The sequence below is a fragment of the Lottia gigantea genome (assembly GCF_000327385.1).
Source record: "Lottia gigantea unplaced genomic scaffold LOTGIsca_29, whole genome shotgun sequence".
NCBI lineage: Eukaryota > Metazoa > Mollusca > Gastropoda > Lottiidae > Lottia > Lottia gigantea.
In genome coordinates this window covers 2,011,364-2,035,856 of record NW_008708943.1, presented here as the reverse complement: position 1 = coordinate 2,035,856, position 24,493 = coordinate 2,011,364, and the positions used below count along the sequence as shown (strand labels likewise).

General features: G+C 32.0%; 1 protein-coding gene across 1 annotated transcript in view; it reads right to left on the bottom strand.

Moving 5' to 3' along the window:
- The window catches only part of Syt16 (synaptotagmin 16), a gene marked incomplete at its 5' end in the record, with an annotated part of 40,490 nt that overhangs the window by 4,075 nt on the left and 11,922 nt on the right, over positions 1-24,493 (bottom strand). The window contains one exon of the mRNA XM_009056945.1: positions 3,867-4,180. Within this exon, the coding sequence (XP_009055193.1) occupies positions 3,867-4,180 (314 nt within the window). The remainder of the gene's footprint in view (positions 1-3,866; positions 4,181-24,493) is intronic.

Sequence of the window (24,493 nt, the reverse complement as noted above, 5' to 3'; positions counted from 1 at the left end):
AATAACCTCGAATAAGTCATATTCACTCATAATATCAGTCGACCCATTTTTAATTGGGTACAGATAATCCAGGAAAGATGCTGGCCAAGAACAGCTGGTAGAAAGGATCCTTAACTGTGAACCGTTAACTGTTATCCTTGTAAAATATTATTGTTTCTTTCTTTCTTATTTCAAATCATACAGGTTTCACATATCTCAAATAGCATGCAACCAAAACACTATCCAAAAGATTTCAGACTTAACTTCAGCCGACCTTAAGGATGTTAAAACATGAAACTGTTAGGGAGTTCTGGTGACACACCAAAATATTGATTACAAAGCAATTGTTACAAGTCATATCTGTAACCTGTAAATCTGTACAAGACTAATGACAGAGATAAATTTTGTCAACAGATCAAGATGTCACAATAACAGAAAAGCTGTTAAAAATCCATTATGAATGACATGTTTGATGCAGTGAAAACATCTGCCTAGAAAATGTTTCAGACACATTAGCGACTTCTTTCAAAAGTTAATGGCAATAATTTGTAATCCTCTAGGGCTGATATTCAAAATGTTACTTGTGACCCTGTTTTATGGCTTAACTAAATAAATAAATAAGTCCTGGTGCCAAAAATATACCCTATTTGAATAGTTTGTAAGAAAACTTGATAATTTGGACATTCATAAGGTCATCTAAAAAATATTTCCAACTTCTGCTGAACCATTCCTTTTTTAATTGTTCTGATTTAGCAAAAATAAGAGCTTCCAAGGTACAACAACCACTAAAAAATATACAGTATCTCTTATTCTTTATTATCAATTTTATAAAAATTTTCAAATGATGGACAAATGCTAGTTTAAGAGAGAAAGTCAGTCTGACATTACTAAGACGAAAAAAGTTACTTTAAAGATTAATGAAGGAAGAAAACATTATCTAATCATGTATGATGTGCTAAGATATTTTGACAACATTAAAACTAAAAGATTTATTTATAGCTCGAAATAGGAAGACACTGTCAGAGCTGTTTCATTGATGGACAGATCATTCTCATACATGTATAATCTACTGATGTTGTAAGGTTTCTTGCTTGTTGTCCACTGCTCTACCAAAGGAATGCCCAATTCTACTGATTTTTTTTTTTTCCTAACCAAATTTACACGTGACCTACCGTTTTCCGAATTCTCTACGATAAATCAACAAAATATCTTGTATTTTGATTGCTGATAACAAGTGTTAATCTCATCACGTAATAATATTATTGTTGTCTGATTAATTAATCCCCCAATTAAAATTAATTGTTAATTTGATCTATTTTCATCCAATAATGTGTATTTTAAACCCATGTGACACACTTTTTATTACAACATCCAGTAGATTCTACTTAATTTTGAACATAGAAAACTTCCATTGATCCAAGTCCAATCTCTGTGGATTTGAGATCATTATATATAGATTTATTGTTTTAGGATATATAAATTAGAATAACCCCATCAAAACAATGGTCCTCAAATAAAAGTGGTGCGTATTATATTCACAATGATATGGTATCTAAATTCCTTAACCTTTAACTCTAAATCTTCATGTTGTGAAGTATGCCAAGGATTATATGAGACTATGCTCTCATCACATCAATATTTACTCTGAGAATGTATTTTCAATGCAAGGAAATTACTTGTCAGACTGTTCTCTGATAACTAACAACATCTTCATGCTGAATATCAAATATCAAAGTAAAAGATTGGAGACTTTTGGCATTGCTTTCTTTAAGTAGGTCATCATCTCTTAACAGCATGTGAATATGTGTTTTCAATGAACAGAAATAACTTGTCAGGCTTGGTGTTCTCTTAACTAAATATCAAAGTGAAAGTAAAGATTCAAAATTTCAGGCATAGGGAGCGACAATAACTGTTGAGACTTCTGGCATTTCCTTCTTTAAGTAGGTCATCATCTCTTAACAACTCCACGGAATCTAATCAACTCGGCTATAAACGGAATAGAAATTGTGCCATCTACTGTAAATCTGTGAAGAGGATAATTAAATTCTGAACAATCTGACCAATTTTCAGGCCATTTTCAGCTCAAAATAGAAAAATTTTCAGTTGATTATTAGATGAAACCTAGTCTCATTATCAGTTTTTCTGTCAAAAAGACATTCTAACTATAATGAGAAAGATAATGACCAGCTAGGGAACAGTTTTAGCAGTATGACAAGATTATAGATAATCGCAACCAAAAATAAATCAAGTCAGTATAATTTGAGGTTAAAACGTTTCACTGAAGCCAAAAAAGATAAAATTGAGACCAAAATTAAATCAAGCCAGTCTAAATTGAGGGCTAAAATATTCAACTGGTATTTTAGGATCAAAACTGCCCTGGTCTGACAAAGATTTGATTCATAGATTATTAGAGGACTTCATATTAAGAAGATATATGGATAAAGTGATCCATCTATCTATTGATAAGGGGGGGATCTGTTACCTTTCAAGGCATGGATATATTGGGGACCAACTGGCAACAGTCAATGAAGATATTATTGAGAACTTGTAATAGGTTTTCAACACACCACAATCAAATCAACAAAAGCCAGCAAACTTTGTAAATTTGTTTATATGCTTGACAAGACAAGAGCCATTGATTTCCTCCTACAAGAAACTAACTGCCATTGGGTGTCTGGTTAATCCAATATTAAGTCTGGTAGATAATGACTATTGACGTCAATGTTACTTTAAGTAAATTGACACAAAACTTAAAGACAGTAATAAAGTAAAGAAAGGAGAGATGAAATGAATGATATTTGAACATTTCAAGAAGGAAGTTTGCTTTCTACAAGATTCAATCATTCAACAGAAGATTCCTGGGAGCTGTTTAAAGGGAAACTGTCTGACGTCAGAGATCCAAAATATTTATCGTCAAAATAATCGATGTAACCTAGCTCCTATAAGTGTATCAAGGACATTCTCAGGCTTCAGTCGTGAGCTTATAGTCCAAACAAACTCAAAATCAAACTTCCAACCCAACTTCAAATATCAAATCCAATTAACAGTACTTCAAGATTCCTACAGAAATACTGCTTTATATGAGCAAAACACATCATATAACAATTCCTCTTTCTCTCCACCATCCTGTTATAACTGATACTCTATATTTCAATAACAACTTTTGAACTGGATTTATAAGGGTTAGCCAATATCTTGCCTTATTTATGATTTTCAACCACTTGTTACCCATATCCTTATTCAAAGTTACCAATCAGTCACCTTGTTACAAATTGTGTATATAACACAAATTAGAATCACTTGATATAATTGGTTAATTAGTAAAGTCTCAACTAATCAGATGTGGAGACAAATATATTGATCTAGTGCATCAAGGGTTAGATGTTAACTGACTCTCAACCTTAGGTGGATCAAGATGAATGTTTAAGATTGCAAACGAGACAGGAATTCATGGTAAGGTTGTAAATTAAATATAAAGTGGACCAATGTCTCTATCAGTAATCTACTCCACAGAGAAGCCTAAGAATGAATTATCAACCCCGCCATAAATTCTGGTAAACCAACAGAACTGCCATAAGGAATTGCCCGTAAAAGGATTAATGGATTGTTTTGTTCTACTATATTTCTTTTAAGAAAATAAAACAGAACAGATGGGGTAGTAAGTAGATAAACTTTAAGATTAATATTGCTTCAGATGTAACAGACAAATATAAGTAGAATGACAATATAATACCAATTTTAGGAAATTCAAATTTCTGATGATTTTTGAGTTTAATTCACTATTTAAATATCTAAGGGGTAAACATGAGCTAAATTTCAATGTAATAGACACAGACGTTACTTTCCAGCACTGAAATAAAACCTTTGCAGTTGAGAAGATAACTTACATCATTAGAGAGACGTTCTGTGGACAGTGAAGGGTTACTGGATGTAAAAGATTGACTGGGTGTTCTTTCTCCCTCGTAACCTCTGTTTTCAAATACTGGTTTACTGACAGCTGTGGCACCAGCTTTATCAGCTGGTACTAGAGCTGCTGTTTCCTCTACTGTAGGAGATTGGTGAGCATCTTCAACTCCACCTTCAGCTAGATTATCTTCTTCATCTGCTTCAACACCTTCTCCATCACTGACCTCTAGTTTATCTTTCTCAAGGTCATCTGACAGACACTGACCTTCTTCTGCAAGAGAAGCAGCAGTTTTTCCTGAAAAATATACAATAATCAAATATCAACCAAAAAAATCATGATTTTGGAAAAAATAAGGATCATGATTTTGGAAAAGGAAAAGAATCACCATCCTTAAACATGAAAGATATGATTTTGGAAATTGTGATTTTCACCTTATAACTGCTGAATCTACTCCAAAAATGAGTCGAACTGAGCATAAATTCCTTTAGTGGCATATTCATTTTATGTTGTTAAATTGGAAAACAAAAAAAAACATAGCATTGGACAGGAAAACACCCATTGACCCCAAACTAACTGTGAAGAATGCATCTTTCTATTTTACTAACCTAAATCTTTCCACCAAACTTCTAATTTATTCAAAAACATTTTGTTTTTAGTTTGTGTTATCAAAGTTTTTGGTCTGTTGCTTTCATTTTACAAAATTACAAGCAAGCTCATATTCATTACTACATAATCATTGACTATAACTAACTAAGCTGATAGATTAGGTAGGATAAACCTTCTGGACATTTGTTTTATACCAACATTTCAGATGCTTGATTCTGAATAACATTTGATCCTGAATAACAACTGTTCCAGAATAACTCTTGATCTTCAAAAATGGCTAAATTGAATTGTGTCTAATCCTGAATATGACGTGGTTCTGAAAAGCACCTAATCCTGAATAACACTTAATCCTGAATAGCGCCTTATCCTGAATATCACCTAAATGTGAATAGCACAAGATCCATAATAACACAGTTCAAGAATAGCACCTGTTCCTAAATATACTTAATCCTGAATAGCACCTTAACTGAAATGAACCTGATCTTGCATAGCAAAGGTGCTTGATCCTTTCAACACCTCCTTTTGAACACCTGATCCAGATCTTCTTAAAGAATAAAACCATCAACAAGACAAAATGATTAAGAAATGTGCTATGTTTATTTTCCAATCAATATGCATCTATAGTTTCGTATAATATATGAACAATGCAATCAACCAGGGAGAACTGAACCCAACTGATTCATGTTTAATTCATCTTCTGTTATTGTTCAAATCTTAGATATTGATTTTAATAATGACTAACATGAGCTTACTGTCAATTTTTATAATTTCTCAAATTAATATTTAGATTAATATTTCAAAAGTGATATGCTTTAACATTATGTTCAAATCTGTAAATTGTCACTACGATTCACTATTGTAGATTGTTTTGAATCAAGCTCTATGAGCAGACATAACGGTAGATCTTTCAATAGATGATCAAATTTAATCTTCAATGTTACAAAGAGTCAAAGTCTAGAAGCACCACTTTCACACTCACTGCAGGCAGTAACCACTCTATGCTAAACTTTCCCAGCTGTGACTTAGTGTTCCAGCACAACACAAATGTGTATCATGAAACTTGAAGCTCAAATGATATGATCTGGCTACAAGCAAGTTAAATCCCCTATTTTAGTATCGCTGTAACACATTTAGAGTACCCGTATATAAAATTTGATTCTGACAATGTACTAAAATGTTTCATCAATAAAGACACATTGAGAGTATATGAGCCAATTTAGACAATATACTATACAAGGTTCAACTAATTCCCAATCCTGATAATTATACAATACTCACCAATTATAATATTAATATTAATAATTATAATGACCTTTTCACATTTCATACTGGTTTAAAGGGACACTTTTGAAATTTTACACCTAATAAGCCGTAAAGAACACTGGTAATTGAATGTGAAAGACAGAAACATAGTGAAATAGCTACTAGGGACTATATGGGTAGAATTTGGGGAACCCAAGAGGTTTGGTCTACAACCAGATGGTTTGAAAGATCATTGAAACCCAAGTGGTAAAATATGGATGTTGCTTGAGTATCAATATTTGTAAAATTAAACAGAACAATTTAAGTAATGAAAAAAAAAATCCATACATTGTCCCTTTAAATATGCATATGCAAATAGGTTTCATTACCAGTCATGACCAGAAAATTACAACATCGCCATGCATAAATTGACAATATAGATCTAAACAATTAGTTAGTAGGTCACTAGATCACAAGTTAATTAATGTAACTTTGGACAAATGGCATTTAATCTCAGACTGAGGTACTGATCAACTTGCTTTTTACTACAGTAATATTAAGTCAATTCAACACCCTGTTCACCCTGACAATGCAACTTTAATATACTATGATGATTTAGACCAGGGGTTTTCAACCTTGGATTGTGAAATGTTTAGGGTGTAATGAGGTGCTTTTGCAGAGAAAACTTAAAGAGAAAATTACAAAATAGTAATAGACTTTACACTCTCAAGGAGTCGATTATCTTTTCCAGTTGACTTTTTGCAGATATTACACCATTATTGGTAAAATCTGTACCCAAGAATGTTAATAACTGATACTGTAAATACATACGACATATAGCACACATTAAAAATATCTCAACACTCTCCATAATCTGACGTTGTTTTTACGGTCCCAGTGTATGTCGGATTACGCAGAGTTTACTGTAAATAACATCCCTTCAATCGTACTTACCATGTGTTGAGGTATCTGTAGCTATTGCTTGTTTTTTAATACTTTTAGAACTTTTAGCGCTATGTTTGGACAGGGCACTACGAACGCTGTTTGATTTCTGAATACCAGCTACTGTAGAATGGTAATGTTTTAGAACTTCGTCATCTGAATCACTGGATGAGGAGCTGTCATCACCTATCATATACGCTGTGCCTGAAATAGTCAATTGACAAATTCTTTAAAACATGGTAAGCTGAAATAAATACAAGGGCCAGTTTCACAACATTTTGAATACCATAGAATCAAGATTTAAGAAATGAACTATTCTGATTGGTTAATAGTTGGAAAGGCCTGAACACTACACCGTAAGATTACTTTTTTTTGTAAGAGTCACTACATTTAGTATTTAGATTAAATATAAGCATGTATGGTAAATTTCTATTAACAAACTTTTAACAGTGTCCTATTAACACTGTTATTGTACATATGGGATTTTCAGCAGCAAAAAATAACCTTTACATTTATGGAAAAAAATTATTGTTATAAGCCCAAGTCCCAATTAAAACCAGGCTAGAAATCCACCACCATATCAAATTTCGTTAAAAACAGCTCAGAGTTCAGTTTTGGCTAGCAATTACAATTTTCTAAATGTATCACAAAAATGAAAGAATTAGAGCCTAGCTTGGTTGATGTGTGTTTGATGTACAGATGGCCAAACTAAGTGTGGATGTATAAAAACACTCATGTATTTTTTGATAATAGAATGATAAAATGTCAAAGAGACTGGCTTGGTTGGTGTGCAATTGATGGACAGGAGATGATCTGACAATATATGGCCAAACTAAGTGTGGAAGTATAAAAACACTCATGTATTTCTTTATAAGAGAATGACAAAATGTTAAAGAGACTGTCTTAGTTGGTGTGTGTTTGATGTACAGGAAATGATCTGACAATATATGGCCAAACTAAGTGTGGAAGTATAAAAACACTCATGTATTTCTTTATAAGAGAATGATAAAATGTTAAAGAGACTGTCTTAGTTGGTGTGTGTTTGATGTACAGGAAATGATCTGACAATATATGGCCAAACTAAGTGTGGAAGTATAAAAACACTCATGTATTTCTTTATAAGAGAATGACAAAATGTTAAAGAGACTGTCTTAGTTGGTGTGTGTTTGATGTACAGGAAATGATCTGACAATATATGGCCAAACTAAGTGTGGAAGTATAAAAACACTCATGTATTTCTTTATAAGAGAATGACAAAATGTTAAAGAGACTGTCTTAGTTGGTGTGTGTTTGATGTACAGGAAATGATCTGACAATATATGGCCAAACTAAGTGGACGTATAAAAACACTCATGTATTTCTTTATAAGAGAATGACAAAATGTTAAAGAGACTGTCTTAGTTGGTGTGTGTTTGATGTACAGGAAATGATCTGACAATATATGGCCAAACTAAGTGTGGAAGTATAAAAACACTCATGTATTTTTTGATATGAGAATGATAAAATGTCAAAGAGACTGGCTTGGTTGGTGTGCAATTGATGGACAGGAAATGATCTGACAATATATGGCCAAACTAAGTGTGGAAGTATAAAAACACTCATGTATTTTTTGATATGAGAATGATAAAATGTCAAAGAGACTGGCTTGGTTGGTGTGCAATTGATGGACAGGAAATGATCCAACAATATATGGCCAAACTCAGTATGGGCGTATAAATACATTCATTGATTTTTTGATAAGAGAAATAACATGAAACATTTAATATCATATTGATAGAAGTTTATTTTTTATGATGATAGTGCAATGTTGCCTTTATCAACACTCTTCAACCTAATAACATAAAATTTCCATCAAATTATATTACTTTTCATATTTATTTCTGACATTATACATCCAACATAAAATAATACTGACTGATATTTCATTCCATAATTGGCAAAGAGTCAAACTTGGCTTATAGACCTTGGCTTAGAGGGTTGAACATAATTCTGAGAGTGGCTTGATCAGTCATGATTAGCTTAAAAAGCATGAATTTCAGAGTCAACTTTGTTTTAGAGTTTAACATGGTTATGAGTGAAACTTGGTCTTAAGGGTCAAATTTAGTTTTGAGAGTCAAGCTCAGATTCATATTTGGCTTTAAGAGTCATTTTTGGCTTTGAAAGTCACACTTGGCTTTGAGAGTCATACTTGGCTTTGAGAGTCACACTTGGCTTTGAGAGTAATACTTAGCTTTTAAGAGTCATATTTGGCTTTGAGATTGAACTTTGCCTTTGAGAGCCAAACTTTGCCATGTGAGTTTATGGTTAAGAATGAAACATGGCCTCAAGGGTCAAATCTAGTTCTGAGAATCAAGCTCAGTTTTCAGTCATACTTGGCTGACAACATGACTTTCCGCAAGGAACATTCAGCTTGGAAACAAGGAGGAAGGTTATTTATAGCATGTAAAATTTGCCAGAACGTGCCACGTAATTAAATTTTAAAATGTATTATTCAACCAGTGAATCCCGTGAATTAAGTGCTATATCATCTCATATAGAACTAAGAGTTATAATGACAAGAAGATGAGTTATAGTTGTGTATATTAAAATCAATAGATTACATGGTCATCTTTACATAGAGAACTTTATATTTATATAATCAATTCAAACAATATTAGGCCTTTAATGTAGAATAACTCATTTGTTTTCTGTAATATCAAAAGTTATTACATTTGGCAAACAATAATATAACCCACTATGATCAACCATTCAAAGTTCAAAGTTTTACTAGGATCGATTGGTTCATTTTATCTAAACTGTTGGCTACAGAATAACATTACATCATTAAATGATGTAGCATATAAAATACAATTTATAAAGATATTCTCACACCATGGCTATCACCAGTTGTGTATGATTGCGACTGGCCATAGCAGTCAAAAGTTTCAATCGCAACTCTCATACAACTGAGTTCATAGCCGCATTTGGTATTCATGACCATGTTTCTCAATCATACGCATCTGGCAATCGTTATGGAGTGAAGGCACCGTCAGTTTTGTAGTCGCTTGGTTAGTTTCATCTATGAGAATAAGAGCATAAGAGATATATTTTTAAGGGATATTTGGTATAAACTGGTTATACTGTTAGTAATTGAATCTATAGTTTCAATCTTGTCTGATCATTGAGCAGTAAATCTAATTATATATCAAACTTTCTTACCGCTGGCTAATCCTTTAAATATCTACATTATGCAATTGCTCTTGTATCATATAACTCTAGCCTTTAGTTAAATTCAATTAATACAGTAAACCAGACATATAAAAGTCTCTCAAGGGACATAATTCTAACCAAATAAATTGATTTTCCATAAGAACCTGCTTCCTATGTCAAATGGTAATTCTATCATTTCCAATGTCATGTAAATTTTCATGATTCTCAATGAACGAACACGTTTATAAATATTGATTAAGTGATATTAAATGAATCAAGGGCGAACAACAAGATTCAGGTTGAATTGTGAACCCCAAAGAACTATATCTGAAGTCCAGTGCACACTAAGGGATAGTTCACAATAGTCTAACAAAAAGCAGGAGTGGTAATTTTACATCTTTTAGTAAGAGCTGCAAGAAGAAAGAAGATCAGTATGTGTACACCAGGCTTCATTCTCAAAAATTTATCTTAGAAAAAAAACTAGATGTAAGGAAATACTGTTAGCCATTTTAAAATTGATTTCGAGAATTGGAATATCTGAACGTAAGTGTTTGGTAGATCCAATACACAGATTTAATGATTTATAAATGAATGAATAAATAAATGCCTAGGTAGGGAGAATGAACAATATGTATGAAAATGAAGGAATGATGAATGAAATTGAAGGAATGATGAATGAAATTGAAGGAATGATGAAAATGATGAAATTGAAGGAATGATGAATGAAATTGAAGGAATGATGACAATGATGAAAATGAAGGAATGATGAATGAAATTGAAGGAATGATGAAAATGATGAAATTGAAGGAATGATGAATGAAATTGAGGGAATGATGAATGAAATTGAAGGAATTATAAATGAAATTGAAGGAATGATGAAACTCAAAAACAACCATACTAACCATCAGGTTTCAGTTTTTGCTTCTTATCTCCCTTTGGCCCTTTTGTATCTGGGGTCCCTGATAATCCATTATTTGCCTCATTTTGATTGGTTGATTCACACTTTGCCACATTTTCATATATATGAGCGCTATCAATTTCATTTGCTGGTATGTTTTTGACTTCATTTGTATTGGCTAATCCAACTGTTGCCTCGCTTAAATTTGAATATGTATGCTTCACATCTTCTACTACAGCAGAACTATGTACATCTTTGTCTTTCAGATTTTCTTTTGAACTACTTTTGACCGAACGTACCTCCTGACCAATTTTGTTCAAACTTGTTTTGGAATCATTTTTTTCTGATGGTTTTTCAACTAAACTTGTTCTTGACGATTTTCTTGGTGGATGAGATCTTTTACTCGAGTCACTTTTGGATGATTTTCTACTTGAAGAACTTTTTACACTTTTAACGGTTTTTACAGATTCTGAAGAGCTATGTCCACTTTTAGTCGAATTGAGGTCAGATGACCTTGAACTTCTTGAACTCTTTTGTGAACTTTGACCTGAACTTTTGACAGAAATATCTGAAGTACTTTTCACGGAACTATGTTCTGAATTACTACGCAAAATATGACTCTCGGGTTCATGTTCAATCACACAGTTAACATTGCCATTTTTAAGCAAATGAAGTTTTGATTTGTCCAGAATTTTGTCAGTTTCATTGCCATCCTCGTAGCTGTCTTTACGTGATTTATTTCCATCATCTCCGAAGCCACAACAATAATACAGAAAATTACTCGGAGAATAGCTGAAATCGTCTAATTTTTTGGCAAACATTTAAAATACTGTCTCAAATTTCTGCTGCTTTAAAGACTAACAGTCTGTCATAAGTTACAGCTACATGATTTTGATTTTTGAGTTTTATGTCTCAATTTTCATCAGCTGAGAAACCTGAATCTTGAACCTTAAACAAAACAAAACATACTCATGCATTTTTTTTATTTTTACAAGTATTAGAAACTAACTCTGCACACCTAAACAATGGTGATATTTAATAGTCCATTATACAAATTTATTGACATAAAATCCACATCAAAATTAACTATACCCTTACTGACAATTTCTACACCATTCAATCAACTTGATACCAAAACTCAATAAATAATATACAAGTAAAACCACATTTCATTTTAAAATAATATCCGAAGTCAACATCTCTTAAATAAATCAGCAAATTGACTCGACCATAGAATCTGAATATTTTCAACAAACTTAGTACTATCAAGAACTTTAATTAGTTTAAATTTTTCAAGAAAATCTGAGCTAAAAAAACAAAATAATTGACAAAGAAAATTTCAATTCAAGAGCTCTAAGCCAATTTCCATGGAAATACCAGTAACCTAGTTCTATTGGATTTATCAAAGACAACACTAAGTGTAATATCTAACCTATTTCTCATGGCAGTGTTCGTCTGTTCCCAAAAGACATCTATAACATGATACACTTTAATATCTCTAGTTTTAATATTGACCTGTCACACTGTCTAGACAGATACCATGTATTTGACACACAAAATAACGAGTTCAGTTTCATACTTCAATTGACAGGCCTAGCGTCAAATTCCTAACATCAATATAACTGACACACAATATGACCAGATAAACTACAATCAGGTAGCGCATAGTCAGTTATCACCTGTCAGTGATCACCAGTCAGTTGCTCACCAGTCAGTGATCACCAGTCAGTTATCACCAAACAGTTGCTCACCAGTCAGTTATCACCAGTCAGTTGTTCATCAGTCAGTTATCGCCAGTCAGTTGTTCATCAGTCAGTTATCACCAGACAGTTGCTCACCAGTCAGTTGTTCACCAGTCAGTTATCACCAGACAGTTATCAACAGTCAGTTATCACCAGTCAGTTGCTCACCAGATAGTTGCTGATCAGTCAGTTGTTCACTTGTCAGTTATCACCAGTCAGTTGCTCACCAGTCAGTCAGTTGCTCACCAGTCAGTTGCTCACCAGTCAGTGATCACCAGTCAGTTGCTCACCAAAGAAATGAGAAACAGGACAATTGCCATATGCAGCAAAATCTTTTTGGACATTCAAAAGCCATAGATGATCCAACAGCATTGAAAATACAAGCTAAATGTTCCAGAAAAAAACAGACAACAATACAAGAAAATCTTCTTAAATTAGTTGCACAATTCTTTCAACTAACAATTGACATAATATATGTCATTCAACAAACTAACCTCCCCCTCATTATTCTATTTCACTTAAGAGTCTATAATTGATAATTATCGTTAATTAATTCCACACAAAAGCTAATGTACATAATTACCGATTTACATAACTGTGTTTCTCAATGATAATTACTTCAGCATCTGAATTCTGACCTCAAGATTTTTTCTTTCTTCACACACTGTTTTTTTTTTACACTGCATGAGGCTCAGAGACTTTTTGACTTATCCCTAGGTACATTCTGGAATTGGTCAAGAAAACATAATATTTTCAAACATGAAATCCACTAGTTTTTATACAGATTTATTTGTTCATAGGCATCAGAATTTTTCTTATCCTGGGGAGAATGGGAACTTACAGCACCTAAATTTCCAGCAGACGACTGTCCAACTAGCTGCCAACTGAGCTATTCCATTGGTTTGATAGAAGTCATGGGGCACTAAATTGATTTTCCATCAATTTTCTAATTCAAAATTTAATAGAAAAGTATATCTAGATCACTTCCCTTCTAATAACTAATCAATTTGAAAATAAGCTTTCTATATTCTGTTTAATTTCTCCAAAAATCAATTAAACTTCAAGTTTGTAAAATAATGTCTGAAATAAATAGTAAATATTTAATCAGAATATTATTTTAACTATTTTATTTTCTAACAACGCCTGCCAATATTAACAATTTATCAATCAATGTTTCTTATTCTATTTTACAGTAGAAACAGATAAGTAACGATAACTCATCAATCCAGTATGCCATATTTCAAATGAAGCAAGCAAAGCCTAACATAACTCTACATCATTAAAACTAATAAACCTTAACTTTTCTTACCAAAATATAGAATTAAACAAATTTTGTGGTCATAAAATCATATGGAATTTGAAGAATACTGTTTTATACAGGGTACAGTTCTGCACCAACAAAAGGCACAATGATTGACTTGACTTGTGTAACCTGAATATTTCTTCAGTTGGCATCAGTGTTTACACTTGCATCCTAAAAAGTTGTCATTCTGAGCAACCAGGTCAGATCCAACTACCAAATACAATGACTAACAACATCTACCTGGTCTGCGATATCAGCTTCTGCTGGAAGATGATGTTAACTTATATATCAACTACAAACCAACCAACCAACCAAGTCAAGAATGAACAAATAATCCGAATTCTTATGAACTTCGGCCTTTCCTAGCTTAACATAGACCATTCTTGATGGTTTTCATAATGTAATTATGAGGCAATTGACTACCAATAATCCACATATGAAACTAAAAGATCAATGAAGAATCAATCCATCACAGATTACCATCTTCAAACAGAATAATTGAGTTGATCATTTGATACATGATACAATTCACAGTTAAATGACTGAACATTGATCAAGAGCTACTTTCCCGTCTGCCATTTTGATCCGAAATAAAACTTCTGACACACATCAATAGATTCATCATTTAAAGTGATAGATCTAATATTGTAATTGCTGAAACCATGTCCATTAACAAGATTTTCTCGTTAAGATTTCTGATAATTACTTGTTAATTCATTTCATGATAGGAGAAATAGATAGTCATTATCTCTTCACGTTTCTATCTACATATTCCTTTTTGATCAACTTTCTAAACCTAATTGAGTTCAAAGATGCATCCAAATTGAAGATGTTTTTGCTGACGTTTTCCAGAATAATTTTTGGAATAATGGTTGTCAGTGGCAGCTCAAGGTCTTGGTTCAAAGTCCTTTTTGATCAACTATCTTGAACATAATTGAGGTCATATCATGCCATTTTTCATCAAAATGTGGTTGGGACTCTGGGAATAATGGTCACAAATTCAAAAAGTCCATGATTGGTCAGTAGAGATCTGTTCACCTTACAATTTTGTCAAAGCATCATGTAAATTCCTCATCAAAACAGCTTGAGCTCTGGAAGTAAGTCACAAGTTCACAAGATCCTTGATTGACCAGTAAATATCTAATGAGAATTCACTGTTCCCCATTTTACCATTTTGTTAGTTTACGTTTTGGATATATTGTCCTAAATAAAACAGCTTGAACTTTGAAAGTAATAGTCACAAGTTCACAAGGTCTTTGATTGGCCAGTAGATATCTGATGGACGATGGACATCGATTGTTCCTCATTTTACCATTTTGTCAGCGCATGTTTTGGAAGTAAAGTCCTCATCAGCACAATTGGTTTGGAAACATTAAATTGTAAGATTTCTAATTAAAGAAAGCTAACTCATTAACAGATACTGATAAGTAGAAGATGGAGTTGTCAGTTAACACACAATGTTACTGATAGGTCTATCTAAATTCTACATACTCTTTCCATTTAAAAATTTCTAATGAACTTGATCTAGTTAACATTCCTAGAAAATGAAAACCATTTTGAGTTTCCTGAGACAAACTATTGTAAGCTATCTAACAACTATGTTTATGTTCCCTTTGCTTATACATCAATAATATTCCCAAATTTCCTGTGTGAGTTTACAAAACAAACCATATGTAGAAGTGTGCGATTGGTCGGCTTAAAGATCACATGACCAATATTTATTATTGACACATTCACTAATGCTAGGTTGACCTACTGAAGTCAAACACAGTAAAAATAAGTTTTGAACTTAGTTAAAGGGGCAGATGCAGCATTTTGGGGGTTGATTTTAATCTTGAATAAATGTTAATAGTCTTCAGAAGTACTTGTAATGTACAAAAATTGCATAATTCCTTTTCTTCCTTTTCTATATATGTCTTTTCTATATATCACAGAGTATCTTAAAATGACGAGTCATCATTTTAACATTCAAACACAGATAATTCTGGACACACATGGATTTGAAGGCTCAAATTTTGAAGGTGAGCTGTGAATACTATTACTGATTGACTTAGCTAAAATAAATCTCTGTTTCTGAGACTAAAGTATGATTGGTAAAAAAAAAGGTGCACCTGTCTCTTTAAGAATAAATGATTATAACTTAACAATTTGATTGAAATCGGACTTTTCCACAATATCTACACTTAAATCAGTACTCAATTGAAATTCAGATTCATTTAAAGATCTGTTTTGGTATTCAAGCAAGGAAATTTACAAATCAATGAGCTCAACTTAATTATCAGATCTTATATTACAACTATTGATATCTATAGATTAATATCAGTCTAGTTCTAGGGTTCAATAATTACTATTAACTGATAACCATAACAATTGTACAGATTATATAATTCAATAATCGATTCGAACATCGAACATTTTCCACTGAACTTATTATTTACAATCAAGCATCATATGCATTAATCCAACAAATCTTACAAATCTGGTCCCACCCAATGCCTCAGACGTAATATTTGGATTGGATTTATATATTGGTTTAGTGTCACAGTTCAGAGTTACTCGGACTCATTTTTGGGACGTTTTCTTGTTTAGAATTTTCACTATGACGAAAGCCATTTTTTGGTCCTTCATTTCACATCGACACAAATACTTTTGCCACTTGCTGTTTCAGAGCGCAATTTTCAGCAAAAATCCAGGATTTTTTATTTTGTTAAAATTTTTCAAGGAGAAGTTTCTTTATACAAAATGTTTCAGGTTTTATTTTTCTGGAGTAAAAGTATCAACTCTTAATTTTCTCATCATTTTACAAAGAGAAATGATACTTGATACTATCTACTGATAAAATAGTAAAAAGTAAATAATAAATTGTTGAAATAGATATTGATTGAGTAATTCACCTAGTTCCAACACTAGATAACTTTTATTCATAATCTACTGATTATACTACCTCATAGTAAATATCAGATTCTGTCTGTATTAACTCTATTATATATAATATCTATACTCTAGTGAATCTCAGATTTCTAATATTGATACTAGAATCCCCCCAATCTGATTCTGATTTGCCGCATAGTTGTTTGTAATGCCTGTACCTGTAGTAGTTCTGTCATTTCTGCCTTTATGAACTTATGCTTCTATGTCAACATACTTACACACTTTTTACTGTATACAGAAATGACTCTAAGCTTCCTGGAGGTATTCAGTGTGCGTGTTAAAAGCTTTATTGGGAATTCTAAAGAAAATTGACAAGAGCTCGTTTCATGCTGTATGCTGACTGATTGAGACTGACAAGTTATCTTCTTTAATTTTTAATCCCTACAGAACATACTGACCTATTTTAACTAATGAACAACTGTTCTATTTCTATTCAAGAGTTCCAGGAATAAAATAATAAATGAATTCTTCTGACAAAAAATCAATAAAAAGACTCTAGTTGGTTTGATTGGTAATTAATAATTTTACAGAATTAAAGATACATATATATTCATCTAGAGTTTCCAATACCTTCTTGAAATTACCATCAATTAAAATTTGGAAGAAACAACTGATATAATACCTTTTTGCTCATACAAATATGCCCAGGTGCCCAAAATTACAGAATATCTATCTCCTAAAAACTCCTATCTTCTATGTTACAAAATATCCAAGACACTTGATCAAAATGTACAGCAATTTTCTTTATTTTTTGATGAAATGCTAATTTTTAGTTATTGCCCCTGATTTTGCCAAAAGAATATCTAAATTAGCTGGTTTTTAATGTAAAAATCCAAAGCAGACGTAGTTCCTATGATTAAGAAATGATTTTTAGGGTAACCAAAAATGCCTGCAGCTCTATGAATGACCAAATCTTGCCTTCAATGCATCACTCATATGCAGACAAGTCACTAATGTCTAAGTTACACTATCCAAAAATAAATTTATATCCATTAGAGAAAGAAACCTGAAGGTAGTCTGTAGAAAATTGTGCAAATCATATCAAAATCCTCCATTACCATAGACAAATAAATATCATATACTGCCTCAAGGTCGGCTGAAGACAGTTAATTACTGATACACAGAAATAATTATAGTCTCTGTTGTCATATACCACCATGACATTTTCTATCATCCAGTCCTCACTGACAGTAATAATACACCTTAATTCAGATTTATCACAGGAAAATATTGTTTACAGAATCAAGTTGGTATGATTTATTTATATAAAATAAAAGGAAAACCTTGTTATGTCAACATCTGATTGAACACTGCTCTTAATTGTGAAAGTTGAGTTTTTTCCTATGCCTACAGTCCAATTTTTGAAGTAAATCCCTATTTCCAGTAAAGTTGTTACGAGTATGAATGTTTATCAAATACATATGTCAGCAGCATGCAATCATATGATGCAATGAGTAAATCAATAAACTTCAGTTCCTGCAACTAGGCCATAAAAACACATTGATTGTAAGGTCTACAATCCTTCAGACTTTCATTTTGACAGTCCTGGCCAAAACAGAAAGTATGTCCATGTATCTTGTACACATTTGGCTTCAAGATCTGAGTAGCATGTTGCTACACATTCAATATCTGTATTTATCATTGGATACATTGCAATCAAACATAGTGTCTTATCATTATAATCTCCAGCCCTTGAATTCCACCAAAATACCTTTGCACTGGAATTATTCAGAGACATTGTAACCATGTGAAGATTTCAAATACTGTTTAGAGTGAACTTGTTCAAGTGTCACCAAACATGGCTGATTGGGAATGAGTGTTCATTTAGACCCTGTAATCAAATTGATTCATCAATAATTAAGGAACACTTCAACTTTCCTCTCAAACTACCCAACCATAAACAGTAATCAAGGTGACAAAAACTCGCTATTCAAACTTTCAAAAAACTCAACTTAACACAGTTTCAGTAATCCAGACCTCTGATTGGCCAATGACATAAATCTGTTTAATATTTAATTCTATGAATCAGATCATGTTCTAACTTAAATCTGGATTATATTTTAGTTCAGTTTATTAGAGAATTATTCTAGGGTTTAAAATCATCTTTGATCTTGAATGTATGTATGACTACAAGAATTCTCAAATGCTGAATAAAGATCATCCAAAGATTTCAATTACGTTGGTGATCAACACTTGAATTAGGAATGTGTTGACACTCAGCTGTGGTAAACTATAAAGCCGAACATGTTATTAAGTCTCAATGATAGTCGCTAGAATCTGTATTCAAAGTGAATTATCTCATTTCAATCAATGATCATTGAAGCCATCAAGTTAAGAAATTGGACAAGGTCCAGGAAACAGTTGTCAATATATAATTATAGAAGTATCTGAAACTGATGATAAACAAACTCAAGGTTAACAAACTTCTCTCAAAATCACTTCAGAACAGGATCTTAGTTTCCAAACAAGTGGAATGGCCTATAGGCTAGATTTTATTCTGTTTCTGAAATTGCAGATGAACCTTTCATAACAAGATATTGGTGAATGTGTTTGTCACCACACTACATCTCATTATAATCATTGTTGCTTTAAGGAGTTTGGCTAACTCAAAAAATACAAAATATGATGACAAGTGCTTGTAGTGGATGTTTCAGCACACTTTGAATTCAGAACTTTGTTTATGATCCACATGATAGGGTTTGGATAATGTTTTTCAGCAGCAATCAAGACAGTATTGGCCACATAAACATCACAGGATACAGCAAAATACACTTGCTCCCCATAATTAAAGTTCAAAGATAGTCTGATGTCCTGAATACATGTCAAAGGTTGTAAAAATTATCTTGGAATGGAGAAAAACTTTAGCGAACAGATTGATTAGATTTTCCTAGTCAACTGTTGATTGACTTTACTGAATGACTGATTAAACATATTACTATCATGCTGGTTATGAAATATCTGCTACATGAAAAGGAATGAAGGCAACACCATGCAGTGTGCAATGAGAGAAACTCAGCCATGAGCCACCGTTTTTCAATCTCAACTGTTGAGGGATCTGTAACACAGACTTTTTATAGGTTATTATCCTATTTGGAAGACCAGACACCTTTTCAATATCAGTCCCTCTACCATGCATCAGGAAGAAATCCTGAGTAAAAAATCAGCAATTAAAATGGTCACAGTCAAGAATAAAATGCTTCAATATCAATAGAGAGAAAGTTGAAAACAAATGTTAGTGCTTTTATTCATACCAAGAGCCTTCTCTCTCACACTATCACTATCCATAAATAGATGAGACATGCTGAAAAGACGCTGTTGTCACACTAACCCTCCATTATTCTTCATAGACTAAACAAACCTGATATTATTCATAGCGCTATCTTATAAACCAACTAGCTTACAGATAATTGCAAGAATTTCGTCTCTATCTTTACTGACAATATACATATCTTTACAGACGACCATTGTAAAATACAAAAAAGATAGCTTGCCAGGCAAGATAACATACGCCATGTGGGTGTATAAAAATTGAACATTAATGCTGATTTTGGTCCCCTTCATAGCTCTCAATAATATACAAGACTTTATTTATGTGGGAAAATGTCTTTAAAAAGGACAAAATTTTTACTTCCTTGAACAGTAAATTTCAAGAATTTATATTGATAAAATGAAATTGCTTTGACTACCCTTTTTCTAATCAGAAAACTTAATTAAACCTTTAGTTCAAACTATCGGTTCTATACATGTTCTTCATGCTAGAAGACTCTTAACAATTTACTCACCAGACAATTTAAAACTAATTCAGTTAAACCTATTCAATTACTTGCCATATAAACTGTCTAGAATATCATTATTCTACTACAAATCTCTATCACTTATCAGCAAAAGAGTCATTTGTTATTTTATTCTCCATGAGCTTGTACACGGAAGACCCACAACCAGTTTTACTTCTTACTTTTCTGCACCTGATTAACGTAACAATGACGAGCAATGCCATACACTGTGCAATCAGGAGAATTTTGCCAGAACAGCCCCACATCCAAAAGGACACAAGATAAAGTAAATCAGAGAAATAATACAATAGCAATGAAAGTTTATAACATTGGACCATTCTATTTCAAAAAATCTTAACCTAAAAACTTGTTATAAGCATAAAATAGTAATATGTTAAAATTAGCTTAAAATTTGTGATAAACAAGACCAAGATTCACATATCATCAATTAAAATATTTCTCCAAGAGAATACATGTACTTCCACATTTAAAAAACGAAACAGAAATTGCAAAGATCTTTGCATTACAAACCTCTATTAGTAAGAGAAGTACACTACCATAAAATTATCCCTAATGAGTTGAAACAGAATTAACAACATACCAACATCCAAGTGCAATCAGAAAGAACACAACACAGATGTATCAACTATAAAACTAAACATTTTCCCTTCAAGAGTTTGAATTGATCTGCACTATAAACCTCTACCTAAACTCAGTTTGCATCAACATTCAATTATTCTTTCACGATTGAGCAAAAGAAGACAATTCAATAAAGGTATTATTAAAAAAGCAGTCAATGACACTCCATTACCAACCTTCAGGTCAGGAAAAAATATTCCAAAGGATAATTACTCCTGCGAGAATAAACAGAAGAGAATTTCCACACAGAGTGATTGACACATTGAAAGAAAAATTTCCTCTCTAACAGGAGTTCTTTAGCACTGGAGATTCCAACAAGAAGTCTTCTGAATCAGGAGAAAAATCGTGATTATTTAATTATCCCTACAGGAGAGAGTATTGAATAAAAATCGAGTTTTTACACACGGTACTGACAACGGTAATATTATTTTACCAGTACACTTCTCACCTCTATTCTAGTCTGCAGAAAATCAATCAACCAATCAGCTATAAGATAGCAGAATCAATCATCCAATGAAATGCAAGAAATAAGAATTAATAAAGCAATAAAACAATGGGTAATACTATCATACAAGAGATAAAAGAATGATAAATAAATCAATAACCACTTCTTTCAGCAAATTATTTACTAATTAATATGCAAATTTATTCAATCATGATATTTCGTAATAAATTATTAATTCTATAATCAAGTTACTTTTTGCTATTTTTTGGATATAAATACTGATTTTTATTCAAATTAATTCACTCGTCTGAATATTGTAGATACAATGACAGGACTCTATCCATTAACTTGAATATTAGAAAATAAGACTTCAAAGGCTATTATGTAATATTTATAACATTTCATTTCTAAACATTAAACATTCATAAATTATAATTCTTTTTTATACTTAATCCAAATGTAGGTCCTACAAATACCTATCAAAATCACAATACACAAAGTCTACAAGCTGACAAAATCAAAGAGGTAGACATGAAATCCAAATCTGCAGCACAAGATATTTTTCTGAATATTTTTGTGTGTAAATTAACAAAGCTATAAATGAAAGATACTAAGCAACATTAGCCTTAAAGAAAGCTTGATGTATACCAATTTCGGAATAATAATATACAGAAAAATCAAATGGAGTAAAATAGCGCCAACAATATACAAGTTCCAGACTATATCCTTGGAGAATTGTGAAAAATCCAGTAATAATGGGAGAATATTAATAAGATCGGACAGATTGGAAAGCTGAAACAAATCACACTGTCATATTTCTTTGGTCTTTTCATAAATCTTTCCATTTCGAAATAATAATAATAAAAGAAGCATTAATCGTTTGAATTTGTGCATGTGATAGCATTTTGTACACCTAATTGATCTATCAATATGTTCATTTGTCCTTCAGTATTTTTTGCAAAATCCTTGAATATACTTATTTACATCACAATTTAAACGTTAAGCAATGATAATTTTTGTCTTCCATACAAAAGAGTCAACTCCAGTCTCCTAAGAAGTGAGAGACACTATTCTTCTGATTTCTAATTACACATTCAAGCAATTTTCAGGTTTTTTTTTAGAGTAACACTCTTTAACAAAGTTTTTACTTCACAAGTTTTACTTTAATTCTTTTGCACTTTTCCATTTGATCAACTTTCTGTAATCAGTGTGATTGATGCAGAATGGTGAGATAAGAACCTGCATCATGGCAAAAAAAAAAAACTTGAAATCTATTTTATTTTCTATGGTTCCAGTTAAATATCGATAATGCCACACTTTGCGTGACTTGTTTCTTGTCAACCCCAGGAAATTACGCAGTTTTTTATTCTTTGAATCAATGTAACAATCTAGAGTTTAATTTCAGAAATTGAATTTAATTATGTTCTTATAAAAGAAATTCACGTGGAACTGTCAGACTTATGGAATTAGTCACATTTCTATTGAAAGGAATCAATCAAATTTTCATACACAATTGAAATCATCATTAAATAACCAGATACATTCTAATCACATGCTACCATGTAGAGGGTAGCCACGGCAGTCCCGTTTGCCTGAAAAGTATTAAACTGTTGTATTTTGACCATTTTTATCTCCATATTCAAATGTTGTTAGGTTGTGTTAAGTTTTCTCACAGTTTATATGTGTCAGACCGTTTTGAGAAGTCAATGTAACAAAATGCTGATTTTGTGTGAATTGGGGTCACAAAAGTCAAGGTTGATAATTATATCTAAGTTTAGAAACCGGGCATTCTGAACATGATTTTAAGAAGAATCGTGTGAGATCATGGATGATAAGATAGTAACCTGCAGAAAAAATATGAAACAAAACATCTAGATCTGCATTTTAATAAGAAGGAAAACTTTGTACCATCAATAATAATTTAAACTTCTCCACAGACTGCAACTTTAGTCTGTTATCTGATGAGAGAGATGTTGAATTAAACAAGTGATGTTTTAACATTATCTAAAATGTAGATACTGTATTCTTATTTAAAACAAAATCAATAATATTTCTTGAGTTACAGACTTGTAAACATTCTTTATATAAATACCATCAATCAATCTGACATTTTATAACTTAACATTTCCTGAAATCTTTTTATTTTACTAGTTCATCACTAACTTCAGATATAATGTTGAAAACCTTGCAACTTAAATGTGATGTTGATAACCTAGCAACTTAAAATGTGATGTTGATAACCTAGCAACTTTAAATGTGATGTTGATAACCTAGCAACTTTAAATGTGATGTTGATAACCTAGCAACTTTAAATGTGATGTTGATAACCTAGCAACTTTAAATGTGATGTTGATAACCTAGCAACTTTAAATGTGATGTTGATAACCTAGCAACTTTAAATGTGATGTTGATAACCTAGCAACTTTAAATGTGATGTTGATAACCTAGCAACTTTAAATGTGATGTTGATAACCTAGCAACTTTTGATGTGATGTTGATGTCTTAGCAACTTTAGATCTGATGTAGATAACCTAGCATCTTTAGATTTGATGCTGATAACTAGATGTGATGTTGTTGACCTAACAACTAAAGATATGATGTTGATGACCTAGCAACTTTAAATGTGATGTTGATAACCTAGCAATGTAAGATGTGATGTTGATGAGATACCAAATTTACATTTGATGTTGATAACCTACAAACTTAAATGTGATGTTGCTAACCTAGCAATTCTCAACATATCTTATGAAGGCCTAGAATTTCAGTGAAAAGAACTAAAAGTCAGTTACATCAATGACTGCCAGTTTATGACAATCCTCTTGAAATAATCATATCAAAAGAGTATAGAAGTGGCAACCTAAACAATATTTATATTAAAGGCCATAGTTTACCATTAT